Raw genomic sequence first — 14,492 nt, 5'->3', positions numbered from 1 at the left:
GCATTCGACTGAACAACCGGGTCCTCAACTCTCCCACATCTGTCGGATCCCTATGGGTCTCTTCCAGTATCCGCAAGACCCTAGCAAAGGTGTTTCGGTGTCCCGGGGGCCTCAACATTACTGAATCCCAGGCCTCCCCTTCTAATGCCATTAGAGCTACCTCGGCTTCCAGGTCAGGGGTCATCGGATGCATTCGGAAGAGACCTCGCATTCGCTCTGCCCAGCTCCACAGCATGGTGTTGAAGCCTGAGAACCTGGGCAGGTTGTTTAGCATAGCCCCCAGAGAAATGCTGGACCGGGGGCCCTGGTTGTCTGCTGTGTCTATGGCCCCGCTCAGGCCTGGGGTGCCGCTGTCCGCGCTCGGAGACTGCATCCTGCTGACTACGCCAAATGTGGTAATAGCAGGTACGCAGGATGCAGTGACGAGACGCGAGACAGATAAAACTTTAAATAGTAACTTTTATAGATAAACGCCGTTAGGGCTATTTTAAGCAACCAACAGTATAACAGTAGTTGTACTCGCAGGGAGCAAATACACATTAACAAGTTATGGGAGAACACGTCTACTCCGGCAAAGACCGGTCACTATAGGGCCGAGGAGTGGCCAACTACGGTTCCTTAGTTACTATGTGTCACTTATCCGTCCTGACGACTCTCGGCGTCCTGTTCAACGGTGTGTCGGCGTCGCAGCCACTGGGCCCAGCCACTGAAGATCTGGCGTAGTCTTCGGGCGTTCCGATGCCCAGGAGGAGCAGGGGCACAACAGGCCCGCAGAGAGTTCTTTGGCGGGATGTCCCCCAGTGGAGGCAGCGGGATACCGCCTGGGAGTTGGAGAGTGCAGGTCTCAACTCCCTGACAGAGACTGGCAGCGGCGGTGATAAGTGGTGGTTGATAGGCCACAGGCGCAGTCTGAGGCCGCACTGGAGGATCCACAGCGGGCACAGGCCCAGTCTCTACCGTGGACTGGAGTGGGGCGGTGGCAACTGCGGGCGGCATGGGAGGAGTCACCGCCGTGGTCAGGAGTGAAGCGGAGGTGGCTGCGGGCAGTAGCGAGGAGGCCGCAGCCGCGAGCTGGAGTGAGGCGGCGTCAGCTGCGGACGGCTGCGAATAGGCCGCAGCCGAGAGCTGGAGTGAGGCAGCAGTCTTCTTTTGTCGGTAAGCTCGGCGCCGTCTCCCTGCGGTCCACCGAGAGTCTCTCTCCTGTCACTGTCCTCCTCTCTGGTAGCTGCTCGTGGCTCTCCCTCTCTGGTCCTCACCAAGTCTCCACCTCCTTCTCCCTCGTTCTGCTGACTCACACAGTCTGGCCCTCTCCGCCCCTCTTTTCTGGACTCCTTCCCCAACTGCCCTGTCAGTCTCAGCGGTCCATCCCCCAGCTCTGCTCCCTGGAAACAGATACCCCAGGAACCTAGAAGACGGTCCCCTTGGTTCCAGCCTGGGTACATGTTAAATATTAATAATCCGTTAATTTCTTATTACACCCAGTTCTGTAGAATGCTTTAGCTTACATGACATAGGCTATTTTTAAGCTTGGCTCATGGTAGAAATGTCAGCTCACTACATATTTAAGTTTAGCCTTGAGGTAAATGTCAAACTCCATATATACCGAGATCACGTGTTTCAAGAGACGTATATAATTCATGGCTAACTGTAGAGGGTGCGGTCTTCTTCCCTCACCATCATGAGACACAGACGCAAGATGACGTAACTCAACAGCTGGTATGTTACTTTAGTACGAAGAAGCCGAACTGAGAGACAGACGCCATTTGCCATGTGAGATCCCGGAGAGAAAGAAGAATACATGCTGCTTTGCTATGAACAATGGACAATATCTCTTTCACTTATTTTTATTCACCTGTTTTTCTGTAATAACCTTTCTTTGATGGAAGAATCCAAATAAACCACTATATTTTTATCTGGTAACTAGTCCTGAGTATTTTACAGGATATGCATTATTTTACATTGGAGAGCCAGCCAGATCTGAATTTTTGTACTTTTTTGCGGATTTCCCTCAACTTGCCCACACGGGGGATTGGACTTTGCTAACGTCAAATCATATGTGCAAGTTATCGGGAATTCCACTACTTACAAGAATCACACAGAACCTAGAAGTAAGAATTGCCAGATAGATTGAGAAGTACTACAAGTGCCAAAGTGCTAGACGTGCTGAAACCAAGACAAGAGCCCAGCGTTGTCCATCAAAGGAACAAGCTGAGACATTTCAAGGTAAGATAAAATGGATGTCATTAATTGTCTTGCTAAGCAGAGTAAATTGAAATTTAAGTCTGTAGACAATTCTAATTCAGAAGTTTTATGGTTAAGTTTATATGCCGAGTGTGAACTCGAGAATCAGAGGTTAGATTCTAAGTTTTTCAATAGAGAAAGAGAGAGATTAAAAAATATTCTACAGATGGTAGATATATTTCATAGATCTGTGTCAGAGAAATCCAAAAATGATTGTTGTGATGTTCTCGAGATTGGCTGTAAAGTTAGGGAGATTGACTGTAATCAAGTGTCTGTAGCAGTCATTGAAGGTGACCTTGGAGACGTGGAACAAGATGGAGAAGTAGGAGGAGACTTCAGAACTGACGTAGAGGACGTACAAGGGAAAGACGTACCACTAAAAATAGAAGACTCACAGGCCCAAATCCGAAGTAGCGTGAGGAAGAATTTGATAAAAATATGCCAAATAATTCCTGCTTATGACAACAAAATAGATGTTTGTAGAAACTCTGAGATTTTTGAAAGTTGTGTTGATAAATTTGATTTATCTAACGAGGAGAAGAATCAGTTGTTCAAAATGTGGATCCCTGTAAACTTTGCTAGGAGATTGACTTTAAAGTTATCTGGTGAGACACATGAGAATTTAACTGATAAGGACAGATTAAAAATTCTCATTTTTTGTTCATCAAATGAAAATCATCCAGATATTGATATTCTTCAAAAATTAAGGATTGGTCGGAAGGAATGTATTTTTACGTTCATGTCCATATATGAACGTTTGTATAGAATGCTGAGTGAGAATGTCAAAACACCGTCCCTCATAAGGAGTTTTGTAAGCAAATTTTGGTTTCTAAATCCTGCATCTCGTGTTATTGCGTCACAAAAAGATTCATTGTTTGAATGTGCGCAATCTCTTGATTTTGCCAGAAAACACGAGAATCGTGAAAGGAAAGTAAATTGTGCTAATTTTGGAAAGACAGGCAGAGTAAAATCTTATCAGAAGCTTGTATTAGCAAAGCCTTCTAAAATGAGTTTTCCCCAAATATATGAAGTACAAAGGAGATCACATGTTTGTTATAAGCCATATGGAATGATGCAAAAGAACACCGAAAAGACACAAATTGAATTAAGAAAAATGATGAGTTCTGATTTTCTTTCTGTAACCAAGATGGCCGAATTTAACAGACAGAAACAGGTGGTGAGTGACATCATGGCCTGTAAACTGAATACTCTGCTCCAAGAATCTATCAGCTTTAAAATGGCAAGAACCTTTCAGGATATTTTTTGCAGAGAAATAAGTATGGGTGTAGGAATTGGCTAGGAAAAAAGTAATATATATTGTGTAACAGTGTTATACAATTAGTGAGTTATATGTAATTATTTTATAGAGTATAATCCTGTAGTTTTATGGTTTGTGGATATATACATAGTCATACAGTATATATAGAGTGTTTGTAGAAGTGGAAATAGTAGAACTGTATTTTTTTTTAATGAAAATTAAAATCTACATCAGTAATAATACTTAGAATTATGAATATGATATTAACCTTATTTTTTATGTTTCCTTAGAATTTTCATTTCAAAGCAGGACTTAATCGGGAAAAATTCTCTTCCAAGGATTTATGCCTTTATTTACACAGGAAGTTGCAATAATTGCATGATTTTATATATCTAACCCTTAAAAGGAAATAACTAATTGCATTTCAAAATGGTTTCTGGGTGTATGCTTTTCTGCATGGTTCGAATGACAACCACAGCAGGGAAATTTGAACCTTGTTCTAATAAAACAAGTATACCAGACCAGTATACTATGTCCCTGTTCCTTAGGGAAAGAATTTTTAAGGGGGTCTCAACTTTTGCAAACCAATGGAATTTTTTTTCCAGGCCTAAATGTCAAGTATAGCTATACATATACATATATTTATGATGTGTATTTGGGGAATATTCAAAGAAATATTAAGAGACTAAATTGGAATAGTTTACAATGCATTGATAATTAGGATAATTTGGGTTAAAATACGTGTATTCATCACACCTTCGTATGTGAGGTATTTGGTTTAAACTTAATATGTGACACAGTCTGAGTGACAGTGACTGAGTGTATGAGCAGCTGCTGAGCGAGTAATGTGATATGTTTGTGAGGCCTCAGGATCCTGAATGCATGAGAGAAAGGAAAAAAAAAAAAAACCCCAAAAGCTTTTATCTTTAGGAGAAATATGCAGATCAGTTAAATTAATAGAATATTAAGATACATAATGAAATATTATCTATACAACATATATTTCTATATTTCTATAGTAATTATTATTTCTTGATTTAGTTAATAGTGGATAAGTGCAAAGTGCAATCGCACATCAAAATGGTTTATGCAAATTAATTTTTCCAAAGGATAATTTTATGATATTCAAATTAATTTTGATGGTTACACATCTTCAGACAAATAATGGTATAAGCAAGTATAATATTTACACAATTTATAAATTAATTATTTTTAATTTTGGTTTTGATAAATGAATTATTTCATAGAACAATATTTTTTGGTATTAAGGGGGAAAATATGTTTTTGATCCTGACTACATCATCACATTTGATTAATACCTCTTCTTCACACATTTTAATAGGAAAAAAATATTAATAAGGTACAATGGTATAAGTATTGGGTATAATAATAAGTATTATGAAGAGTCATTTCCTTACACTAAGAGGAATTACATGCAAAGTTGCATGATTTGAATATTTTGATAACACAAGTTTATGACAATTATGAAATAATCCAGATCATGGAAATATTAAGGGTATATGTTACTGAAGACATAACTACTCTGCATCAACATAAAGGCCTTATTCTTATTTTTATTTTTATTCTTATTTTTCATTATTTTTAATTCTTTCACCAATATTTAGTAAAGTAATATCTACTGAGAATATTGCTTCATTAAATATAGCAATTATATGGTTCTTTTACTAAGGAAAATGTTTCACTTCTGAGTTATATGCAACAATTCTTTTATTCATTCATTCGCTCACTCATATATTCTTATTTTGGTTCATGGCTATACATTCCTACATATTATTAGTATAATAAATATATTCCTTATTAATAAAGATGATAACACTGGTTACATAAAACACAGTGACACCTATGGGTTGAAAAAGGTAATTACACCTATGACAAAAATGTTCTATCACATGAAAAAAATGGATAATAATGTATTATCACTTATTATTGGTTTATTATTTCAAACATTGAAATCCATATATGGTACAAATTCTGATAATAATTTTATGGATATTACTGATTGCTATGGTACGCTGTGATATTATAGGATAGGAAAATTACCAGATTTGGTATAGAATAGAGAATGAAGACTTCAAGCAAGATACTGAAATTACGTTAATAAAGACTTTTCATATTAAAATTGATTCTTATCAGTTGCAAGAAGAAGAATGCCGCTATCCAGAAGTCCCAGAAGGTAACAAAGCTATGATTTCTGAGAAATGAACTGTGATAATTACAAGTGCAGTATCCACCACTGACAGTCACAAGTGCAGTATCCACCACTGACAGTCACAAGTGCAGTATCCACCACTGACAGTCACGATTAAAGTGTCTAACCTGACAACCAGAGGATGATGATCCTATGATGCTGATGTGAACTGTGTTATCACGTTCTTATCAAGTTCCAGAGGTTTTCAATCACCTGAAAAGCTTCAATGTAAAGCTGGTGAACAATGAAGGTAATTAACCCTGACATATGTCCTGTGCATTAGGACAAGGACTGGTTATGGTGCTATGTTTAGCAAGGAAGAGTCATTTTAACCCTTGCTTTGCTGACCAAAGACGTCACACCTGTTCAAGGACCAGTGCCGATGGAGGATTCCAGAATATCCAAGGCGAGCCAATGTAAGCCCAGGTTTTTAAAGGTGACACTGCACAGATATTAAAGCTGCATTTCATCTATAGACTTTGTTTCTTATCAACATTTGAATTTATGAACTTTAATTTTTACACAACACGATTTCTACAACATCTATATGCTATAGAAAAACTGTGTTTTTAAAAGAATCAAGAGGAAGATAGAAGACATCAAAATGAAGACCAGATGACATCAGATGATGATGACTGGACCTGAGATGCCTCAATTTAGACTTAGGGAAGTATAATTATACATATTTTATATGAATATTGTTCACGGCTTACCATAACATGAATTCACATCAATTATGTCATTGAGTACTTATAACGGTAATCTGATATTATTATTGTTATTGATATTAAATTATTTTGTCAAAGAAGAAGAAAAGAAGAAAAAAAGATCTTGTTATATTTTGAGGGTTCCAATTAATGTCTGTCTCCCTCAAAAGGGGGAATTGTTAAATATTAATAATCCGTTAATTTCTTATTACACCCAGTTCTGTAGAATGCTTTAGCTTACATGACATAGGCTATTTTTAAGCTTGGCTCATGGTAGAAATGTCAGCTCACTACATATTTAAGTTTAGCCTTGAGGTAAATGTCAAACTCCATATATACCGAGATCACGTGTTTCAAGAGACGTATATAATTCATGGCTAACTGTAGAGGGTGCGGTCTTCTTCCCTCACCATCATGAGACACAGACGCAAGATGACATAACTCAACAGCTGGTATGTTACTTTAGTACGAAGAAGCCGAACTGAGAGACAGACGCCATTTGCCATGTGAGATCCCGGAGAGAAAGAAGAATACATGCTGCTTTGCTATGAACAATGGACAATATCTCTTTCACTTATTTTTATTCACCTGTTTTTCTGTAATAACCTTTCTTTGATGGAAGAATCCAAATAAACCACTATATTTTTATCTGGTAACTAGTCCTGAGTATTTTACAGGATATGCATTATTTTACAGTACACGAGCTGCACAGGGGTGTAACAATCGCAGTCACCGGGTGGTGCGGCCGCAACTGGGCTCATGCTGAAGGGGGGCTTGCTGACCCTAGTGCCTCCTTCACCTGGATGTGCTTCACCACAGCAGACATGCCAATGTCAGCTGCCAGTTTCTGTGCCTGCTACAGAAAAGGATGCTACACATCGTGGGATCGTAAGAAGGTGAGAAGAATGTATTTTTTATGTTTTCATGTAGATGCAGAGCAAAATACATAAATACCAGAAGGGAGCAAGAATGGGGGGCATATTTGCCAGGATGGGAGACATATAAACCAGGGTGGGTGACATATATTAGAAAGAGGGACATGTATACCAGGATGGGGTACATATATAATAGGAAGGGGCCCAGGATGGGGGGCATATGTACCTGTAAGGAGCAGAGGATGAGGGACATATTTAGCATGATGGGGGGCCGATATACAAGAAGAGGAACCATATATACCAGGATGGGGGACATATATACCAGGAAGAGGCTCTTGATTGGTGACATATACACCTGGAAGGGACCCAGGATGGGGGTCTCACATTCCAGGATGGGGGACATATGTAACAGGAAGGGGCCCAGATTAGGAGACATATATACCAGGAAAGGGCCCAATATGGGGATTTATGTACCTGAAGAGGCCCAGGATGAACTAACATATATACTTGGAAGGTGTCCCAGGATAGAGGGCATTAGTACAGGATGGGGGACATTAATACATAATGAAGTGATGGGCACAAACATGTGGGTCACCCTCCCAGGGCTGTGGGGTACTCGGTACCGGGCCGGTCTCTCAGAGGGGATTGTCACAGCAGCGGTGACCCGGTCCGTGGCCCTGGGCACCAATGAAAAAGGGGATTGAGTGATGGCAATAAAGTTTATGAATGATTTGTGATGCCACCTGTGGTGTTCGGCAATGAAGATGTTAAGCCGACGCTGCAGACAGATCCTCTGGGACAGATGGTGGGGTGCAGCAGTGATGTTATAGCCCTCCACAGGCAGGGCTGTAGTCCTAGGGCAGTGTAGCGGAATGTTTAGGAAGAAGGTGCAGTGTTTGGCACAGAGATGTAGCAGTGCGGAGGATGTTGCAGGAAGGAGGCAAGGACACAACAGGGTGCAGTTTCTTTACCTTACTTGGCAAACGCAGTCCAGGGTCCTGATTACAGATGGCACAGGAGCAGGCTAGCCTGGAAGCAACTCAGGGATATCTCTATCAGATGGGTTGTGTAGTCTCCTTCCTAGCGCTGGCTTGAGGTACATGCAGTACAATGTTACACTGAAGTTCCTCGTTATCTTCTCTTAGAACTACCTCATATGGCAGACAGCTGTAGCCTTCTATCTCTCTTGGCTCACCAGTCGCTGTTGTGCCTCCGAGCTTTAGTTGGGAATAGAGCATTTACAGCTTCCTATCCCTCTGGTTTCTGTTGCAGGACCTTCAGTATCCATACAACTGTGGAGACCAGGCTCCAGATCATGCGCTTTCACCGGGAGGGAGCTCGTTGCCCCCCTCACACTAACTAACTATTTCCCCTCCTGGCCCTCAGAGCGCACTCCTCCCCCAATCCTGGTTCAGAGCTCCCTCTGCTGGCCTGGAGTGGGAACTGTGTTGCATGAAAATGATTAACTGATAGAGAGACCCTTCCTTGCTTCCAAGCATGACATCACCCTCCCTGGAGGAAGGCAATGCCACTGTGGCGACCATACTCCGGGGGCGCCACACATGCATGTCTTTATAGGATTTAGAACGCTACTAGAACCCATACATCTGACCAACATACATGGGAGGTGCCCAGGTCCATCGGAGTTTAGTTACGCCACTGGAGCTCAATGACTGGTGGCAGTGCTGTTAATGTTAAAGCAATGTTGCAACCAATAACAGACACCAGGAGCAATGGGGAAAACTCAGTGCTGGATCCGGGAAGGATGAGTAAAGCTAATTTTTTTGTGCCTTTCTACACTTATACATATCACATACTGTACATTTTTGTCTCTCCAATGCCCCCAAAATCATGGATTTATTCATTGATGATGTATTGATAAATATTTTTCAGTTCCTCTTTATACATGTCTAACTTTTTGGATGCTTTTTGGCATATTTGCCAAATGGAATATTAAATATCATTAAATATCATTAAATATCATTAAATATCTCAATATCTCATTTTAGACTAGAATAAAATGGAATAAAATTCATATATAGCAATTCAACATTCCTTCATTTACCAAGCAGCTTACAGGACTAGCTACGCGGCATAAGCACAAAACAACATCTGGACTCTGATTTTGTATAATCTTTGACTGTTTAACTAACTATACTGAAAAATATAGATTAAGAAAACTCCGGTCAGATTAAAGACATTGTGTTCATATAGCCTATTGGGGAAAAACCCAAATAAATGAATTTTTGGCTCATGTACAGTACTTGCATGTTTAGAGTCTGATGTTGCAGTCATGTATTGTGTTGCAGTGGTGGATCCATATGGTTCAGTGGCAATTGGTTCATTTTCATCACCTGAAATCAGATGAGAGATGTATAGGCTGAGCATCTATCAATGCAGCAGTTGCATGTGGCTGAAACCAAACTTGGTTAATCAATTTTTCCTGCTTTTCAGTGCATAAAATGATAAAAAGAAACCTGTGTTGTAGGTATCTTGAACGTGACATTGTGATGCACTTCCACATCCATGAAGATGGTCTGAGGGCCCGACATCCACAGAAGGGGGTTGTGCTCACAGTCCAACACCGTGCAGGACGTTTGGCATTTGCCACAGAACACCAGAATTGGCAAATTCGCCACTGGCGCCCTGTGCTCATCACAGATGAACGCAGGTTCACACTGAGCACATGTGACAGAGTCTGGAGATGCCGTGGAGAGTGATCTGCTGCCTGCAACTTCCTTCAGCATAACCGGTTTGACAGTGGGTCAGTAATGGTGTGGGGTGGCATTTCTTTGGAAGGCCGCATGGTGTTGGGCTGTGAGTACAACCCCCATCTGTGGACGTTGGGCACTCAGACCATCTTCATGGAGTCGGTTTCTAACCATTTGTGCAGACAAATGCACATTTGTGGCATGCTGGAGGTCATTTTGCAGGGCTCTGGCAGTGCTTCTCCTATTCCGCCTTTCACAAAGGCAGAGGTAGTGGTCTGGCATCTGGGTTGTTGCCCTCCTACGGCCCCCTCCATGTCTCCTGGTGTTCTGGCAAGTCTCCAGCCTCTGGACACTACGCTGACAGACTCAGCAAACCTTTTTTCCACAGCTCGCTTTGATGGGCCATCCTGGATGAGCTGCACTACCTGAGCCACTTGTGTGGGTTGTAGAGTCCGTCTCATGCTACCATGAGTGTGAAAGCACAACCAACATTCAAAAGTGACCAAAACATCAGCCAGAAAGCATTGGTACTGAGTTGTGGTCTGTGGTCCCCACCTGCAGAACCATTCCTTTATTGAGGGTGTCTTGATAATTGCCAATAATTTCCATCTGTTGTCTACTCCATTTGCACAACAGCATGTGAAATTGATTGTGAATCAGTGATGCTTCCTAAATGGACAGTTGAGTTACTTGGAGTTATATTCTGTTGTTTAAGTGTTCCCTTTATTTTTTTGAGCAGTGTACAAAAAAGTGCAATTCCACAATTATTTTTAATTTACTATGTCCAACATAGGGTAAAACTAACCTGGCAATATGATTGTCCAGGTCAGTATGATTATTCAGAAACCAAACATTTACAGTTTTTTCTTTTTTGTTTAAGTGGTGAAAAAAAATAAGAAATATGTAAGAAAAATAACAATTTTGCTTCTGTCGCAATTTCCAAGGTCCGTCACATTTTTAATTTTTTCGGTTATAGTGCTTTACGAGAGCTTTTTTTTTGCTCCCTGAGCTGATGTTTTTGCCTTTACTGATACCATTTTGGGGGAGACATGATGTTTTGATCTCTTCTTATTGCATTTTATTGCAATGATGCAAAGGCTAAAAAAAGTAATTCTGGAGTTTGTTTAGTTTTTTCTTTAATCGTTACAAGGTTTACCAATTGGATCAGTTTATTTTATATTTTGATAGATGGGACTTTAACGATACTAAATATGTGTATTTTTTAAATTTTCTTATTTTTTTAATGGGGCAAAACAGGGGTGCTATGAACTTCTGTATTTTTTGCATTTTTTATATTTTGTAAAAACTTTTTTTTACTATATTTGTTAGTTCTCTTTGGGTGGGATCATCCAATCGCTTGTACTATCATAGCAATGTATCAGTAATGCGAAGTATAGTGAAAATGACATTTTCCTATGAATGCCAGCTAAATGTTGGCTTTCACAGGAGGATTGTAATGACAGGCATGGGGGTCTTCAGCAGACCCCAGGATGTAATAGCAACTTCTCAGCACCCCACGATCACATCACATGTAATATCGCTGTCAGAGATTAAGGCTACTTTCAGATTTGCGTTCGGAGGCGCACTGCAGGGCCGCCTCTAAGCTCCGCCCCAGGCAGCGCCTCCTCCGGTCAGCTCCTTCTCTGATCGCATGACACTGCATGCGATCAGCATACCCTATAGTTAGCGTTGGGTACGCCAGCCGTGCGCTGGGCTGATTTTGCCAGCGCTTGCACTGTGTTGCATTTTTATGTGCTAGGCGCAGCCCCAAAAGGGGGCAAGCGCCGGCAAAATCAGCCCAGTGCACGGCCAGCGTACCCAACGCTAACTATAATGTACGCTGATTTGCATGCAGTGTCATGCGATCAGAGGAGGAGCTGACTGGAGGAGGCGCAGCAGAGGGCAGAGCTTAGCCGCGTCCCTGCGCTGCGCCTCCGAACGCAAATCTTAAAGTAGCCTTACAGCTGCATTTAACAGCGACTGTTAGAGCCACATGATGACTGAATAATTCTAGAAAGGTAAGTCAGAAAAGATGCGGGCTCGGCATGTGAGCCGGCATCAATGTCAGGGACACAACTTGTGAGCCCCAAGGGGGATAATTTTAGATGAGTATTTTTATAATGACTATGTGCCCTTATATAATGCAGTTGTTTAGTATTTTAAGTATGACATTACTCACGTGATAATGACAGAGTATAGACTTCACTGGAGCTTCTGCTGACCAGATTCTCCGCTCGGCACTCATATTTTCCTTCGTCACTATTTTTGATGTTAGAAAATATGATGGTCCCATTCTCATGCATTACAATGTTTCCATTTTTAACTTTTATTATTTTGGATCTCGATTTCATCCATATGATCCGGTCAGCATTGGCTGAGGCACAGGTAAGGGAGGCAAAGTCATTTTCTTTGATTTTGGAATGAGATGCTGTGATCACCGGTTTACCGACAGTCTCTGCAGACAAGATGAAATAATAAATTACAGAAAGAAGCCATTAAAGAAGTTATCCAGTAAGAACATGTTGCCTATATGTGGAGGTCCTGAGACTCTCACTTGTTGCACAAAACACAAGAGATCATTTGTGCAAGCTAGAGTGCCGAACTGGTGCATGACTGCTTGCACAGACCCAATTTATCAACACTGGCGTTGCATATGCTGGTTTCAAAAAGTGGGCTTGCTGGAGTCAGAAGGTGTCTGTCGAGTTTCGTGCGCCTTCATTCACTGTGTCAGAAATCAGTCAGGTGCTGTAGTGAGATTTCTGACATATGGATGTAATCTAATTCATGATGTGCCATGGTGCCCTGCCTCTGTTTCGCCCCTGCCCCAGCTTCGCCTAAATTTTGCGACTATTCAAAACTTTTATTCTAGAGTGAATGCTTTTATGAATCGCGGGCACAGACTTTTTGTTGAGCCAGTACACTGCCCTGTTTAGACTTGTGTAGGATCCGAGTGGTACTGTTGGCAGACATAAGCTCTTCAGAGCAGTGTACGATATGCGCAGGTCTCAGGAACCAGATACCGAATGATCGGCAGCACATTTACAATATATCAAAAATCATTTTAAACAATAGTTACCCTTTAAAACTTGACATCAGGTTCTTGTGAACTTCTAGAAACCTAGGTCCTAATTTATTGACGCAAGATACAAATGACGGACCTAATGTCAAATTCCATCATCGGGTATTTCAAATTAGTAGCTTGATATCTCTTTTTTTATGACAGAAGCCCTGATGGAAGATCTGCAGTGCCATTGATCCATTTGTTATGCCTCAAGTGATTAATGACTTATCAGGATTTCACTAAAATACTTCTCTATTCTTTCCATCGAAAGTGATGGTCCTGCTGTCGAAACCCCTACAAAGATGTCGAATAGCATTGCAAAAATTGACTTAGGATTACAACATGGGTACTCACCGTAAACTTGTAGGTCAATGTCCACATCTTTTTGCATGTTTGTTTGTACCTTCACTATGTAATTCCCCCGATCCTCAACCTGAAGATCTCTGATCTGTAATGATCCATTAGAGAAAGCGTTGACACGAGAGTTAAACTGTTCCCCAACAATCAGCGTACCACTGGTGTATGTGAATATGTGATACTTCGTGGTTGCATTTGGTCCTTTAAACCATTTGAAAAAAATAATGTTTCCTTTAATTCCAGTAACACTCAAGGTGACCGATTCCTTGGCTATCGGATACTCAGGCAGCAACTCAATCATTATTTTTCCAATGACCAGGTGGATGTGGAGGATTAAAACTGAAAGTGAAAAACACAGAAAATAAAAACATATTAAGACTTCTAGAAGCGATGATGAAAAATAGTTTAACAAACATCTACAACACCAGGGAAGAATCTTTTCTATGCTTACTAAAAGATGGTAGGTTTTACCTATAAACCCTTTTGATCCGTACATTGGAATGAAGGTCAAAATGGATATTTTAGGTAAATGGGACCCAACATATGCAAGAGTTCCTTAGAAATCAGCTTAAGAACCCCAGATTGGCTGTTTCTATACAAAAACAAGACTTCTATCATATAAAACATTACCTGCTATCAAACCGGCTCTCATGGCTGATTCCTCGGCTTTAGGTTTCCCTCAGGCTCTGCTAGATATTAGATATTTCTCTTTCTGCAGGACTTACTGATGGGAATAACTGGTGATGCCGTGTTATCCTCTAAGACATATTGTGCTGTGGTGCTATCAGAAGAGGATGTTTCCTTAGATAGAGAATTTCCTTTCAACTTCCTTTCAGCCTTCTCTACGATGGCCACCTCTGGCTATAGAACAAGGGTTATCGCTATTACAGTCAGCAGTTCTTATAGTAATAATGTAAAAAGTGAACACTCTGGCTACAATTGATGAATTGTATTACTTACTTTCAGTAGGATTTTTCTTCTGGCATTGCCAAGGCTTAAATCCATTTTATAGTGTTGACTATCTAGCTGGTGAAGTAGAAGATAGAAGCAATAACAAACTTATGTCTTCACCT

The 14,492-nt window shown here is 40.9% G+C and overlaps 1 protein-coding gene across 1 annotated transcript in view; it reads right to left on the bottom strand.

The window, feature by feature from the left end:
- The window catches only part of LOC141085434 (cell adhesion molecule CEACAM15-like), a 41,470-nt gene extending 27,195 nt beyond the window's left edge, over window positions 1–14,275 (bottom strand). The window contains exons 1-4 of the mRNA XM_073570797.1: window positions 14,050–14,275; window positions 13,417–13,758; window positions 12,181–12,456; window positions 9,555–9,644 (exon numbers count right to left, since the gene is read on the bottom strand). Of these exons, the coding sequence (XP_073426898.1) occupies window positions 9,555–9,644; window positions 12,181–12,456; window positions 13,417–13,758; window positions 14,050–14,071 (730 nt within the window). The 5' untranslated portion in view covers window positions 14,072–14,275. The remainder of the gene's footprint in view (window positions 1–9,554; window positions 9,645–12,180; window positions 12,457–13,416; window positions 13,759–14,049) is intronic.
- Window positions 14,276–14,492: the final 217 nt, after the last annotated feature.

The sequence above is a fragment of the Dendrobates tinctorius genome, unplaced genomic scaffold, assembly GCF_039654945.1.
Source record: "Dendrobates tinctorius isolate UK_male_01 unplaced genomic scaffold, ASM3965494v1 ptg000028l, whole genome shotgun sequence".
In the NCBI taxonomy this organism is placed as follows: domain Eukaryota; kingdom Metazoa; phylum Chordata; class Amphibia; order Anura; family Dendrobatidae; genus Dendrobates; species Dendrobates tinctorius.
The sequence above is the reverse complement of the archived record's forward strand: the minus strand, read 5'-3'. Positions and strand labels throughout refer to the sequence as shown.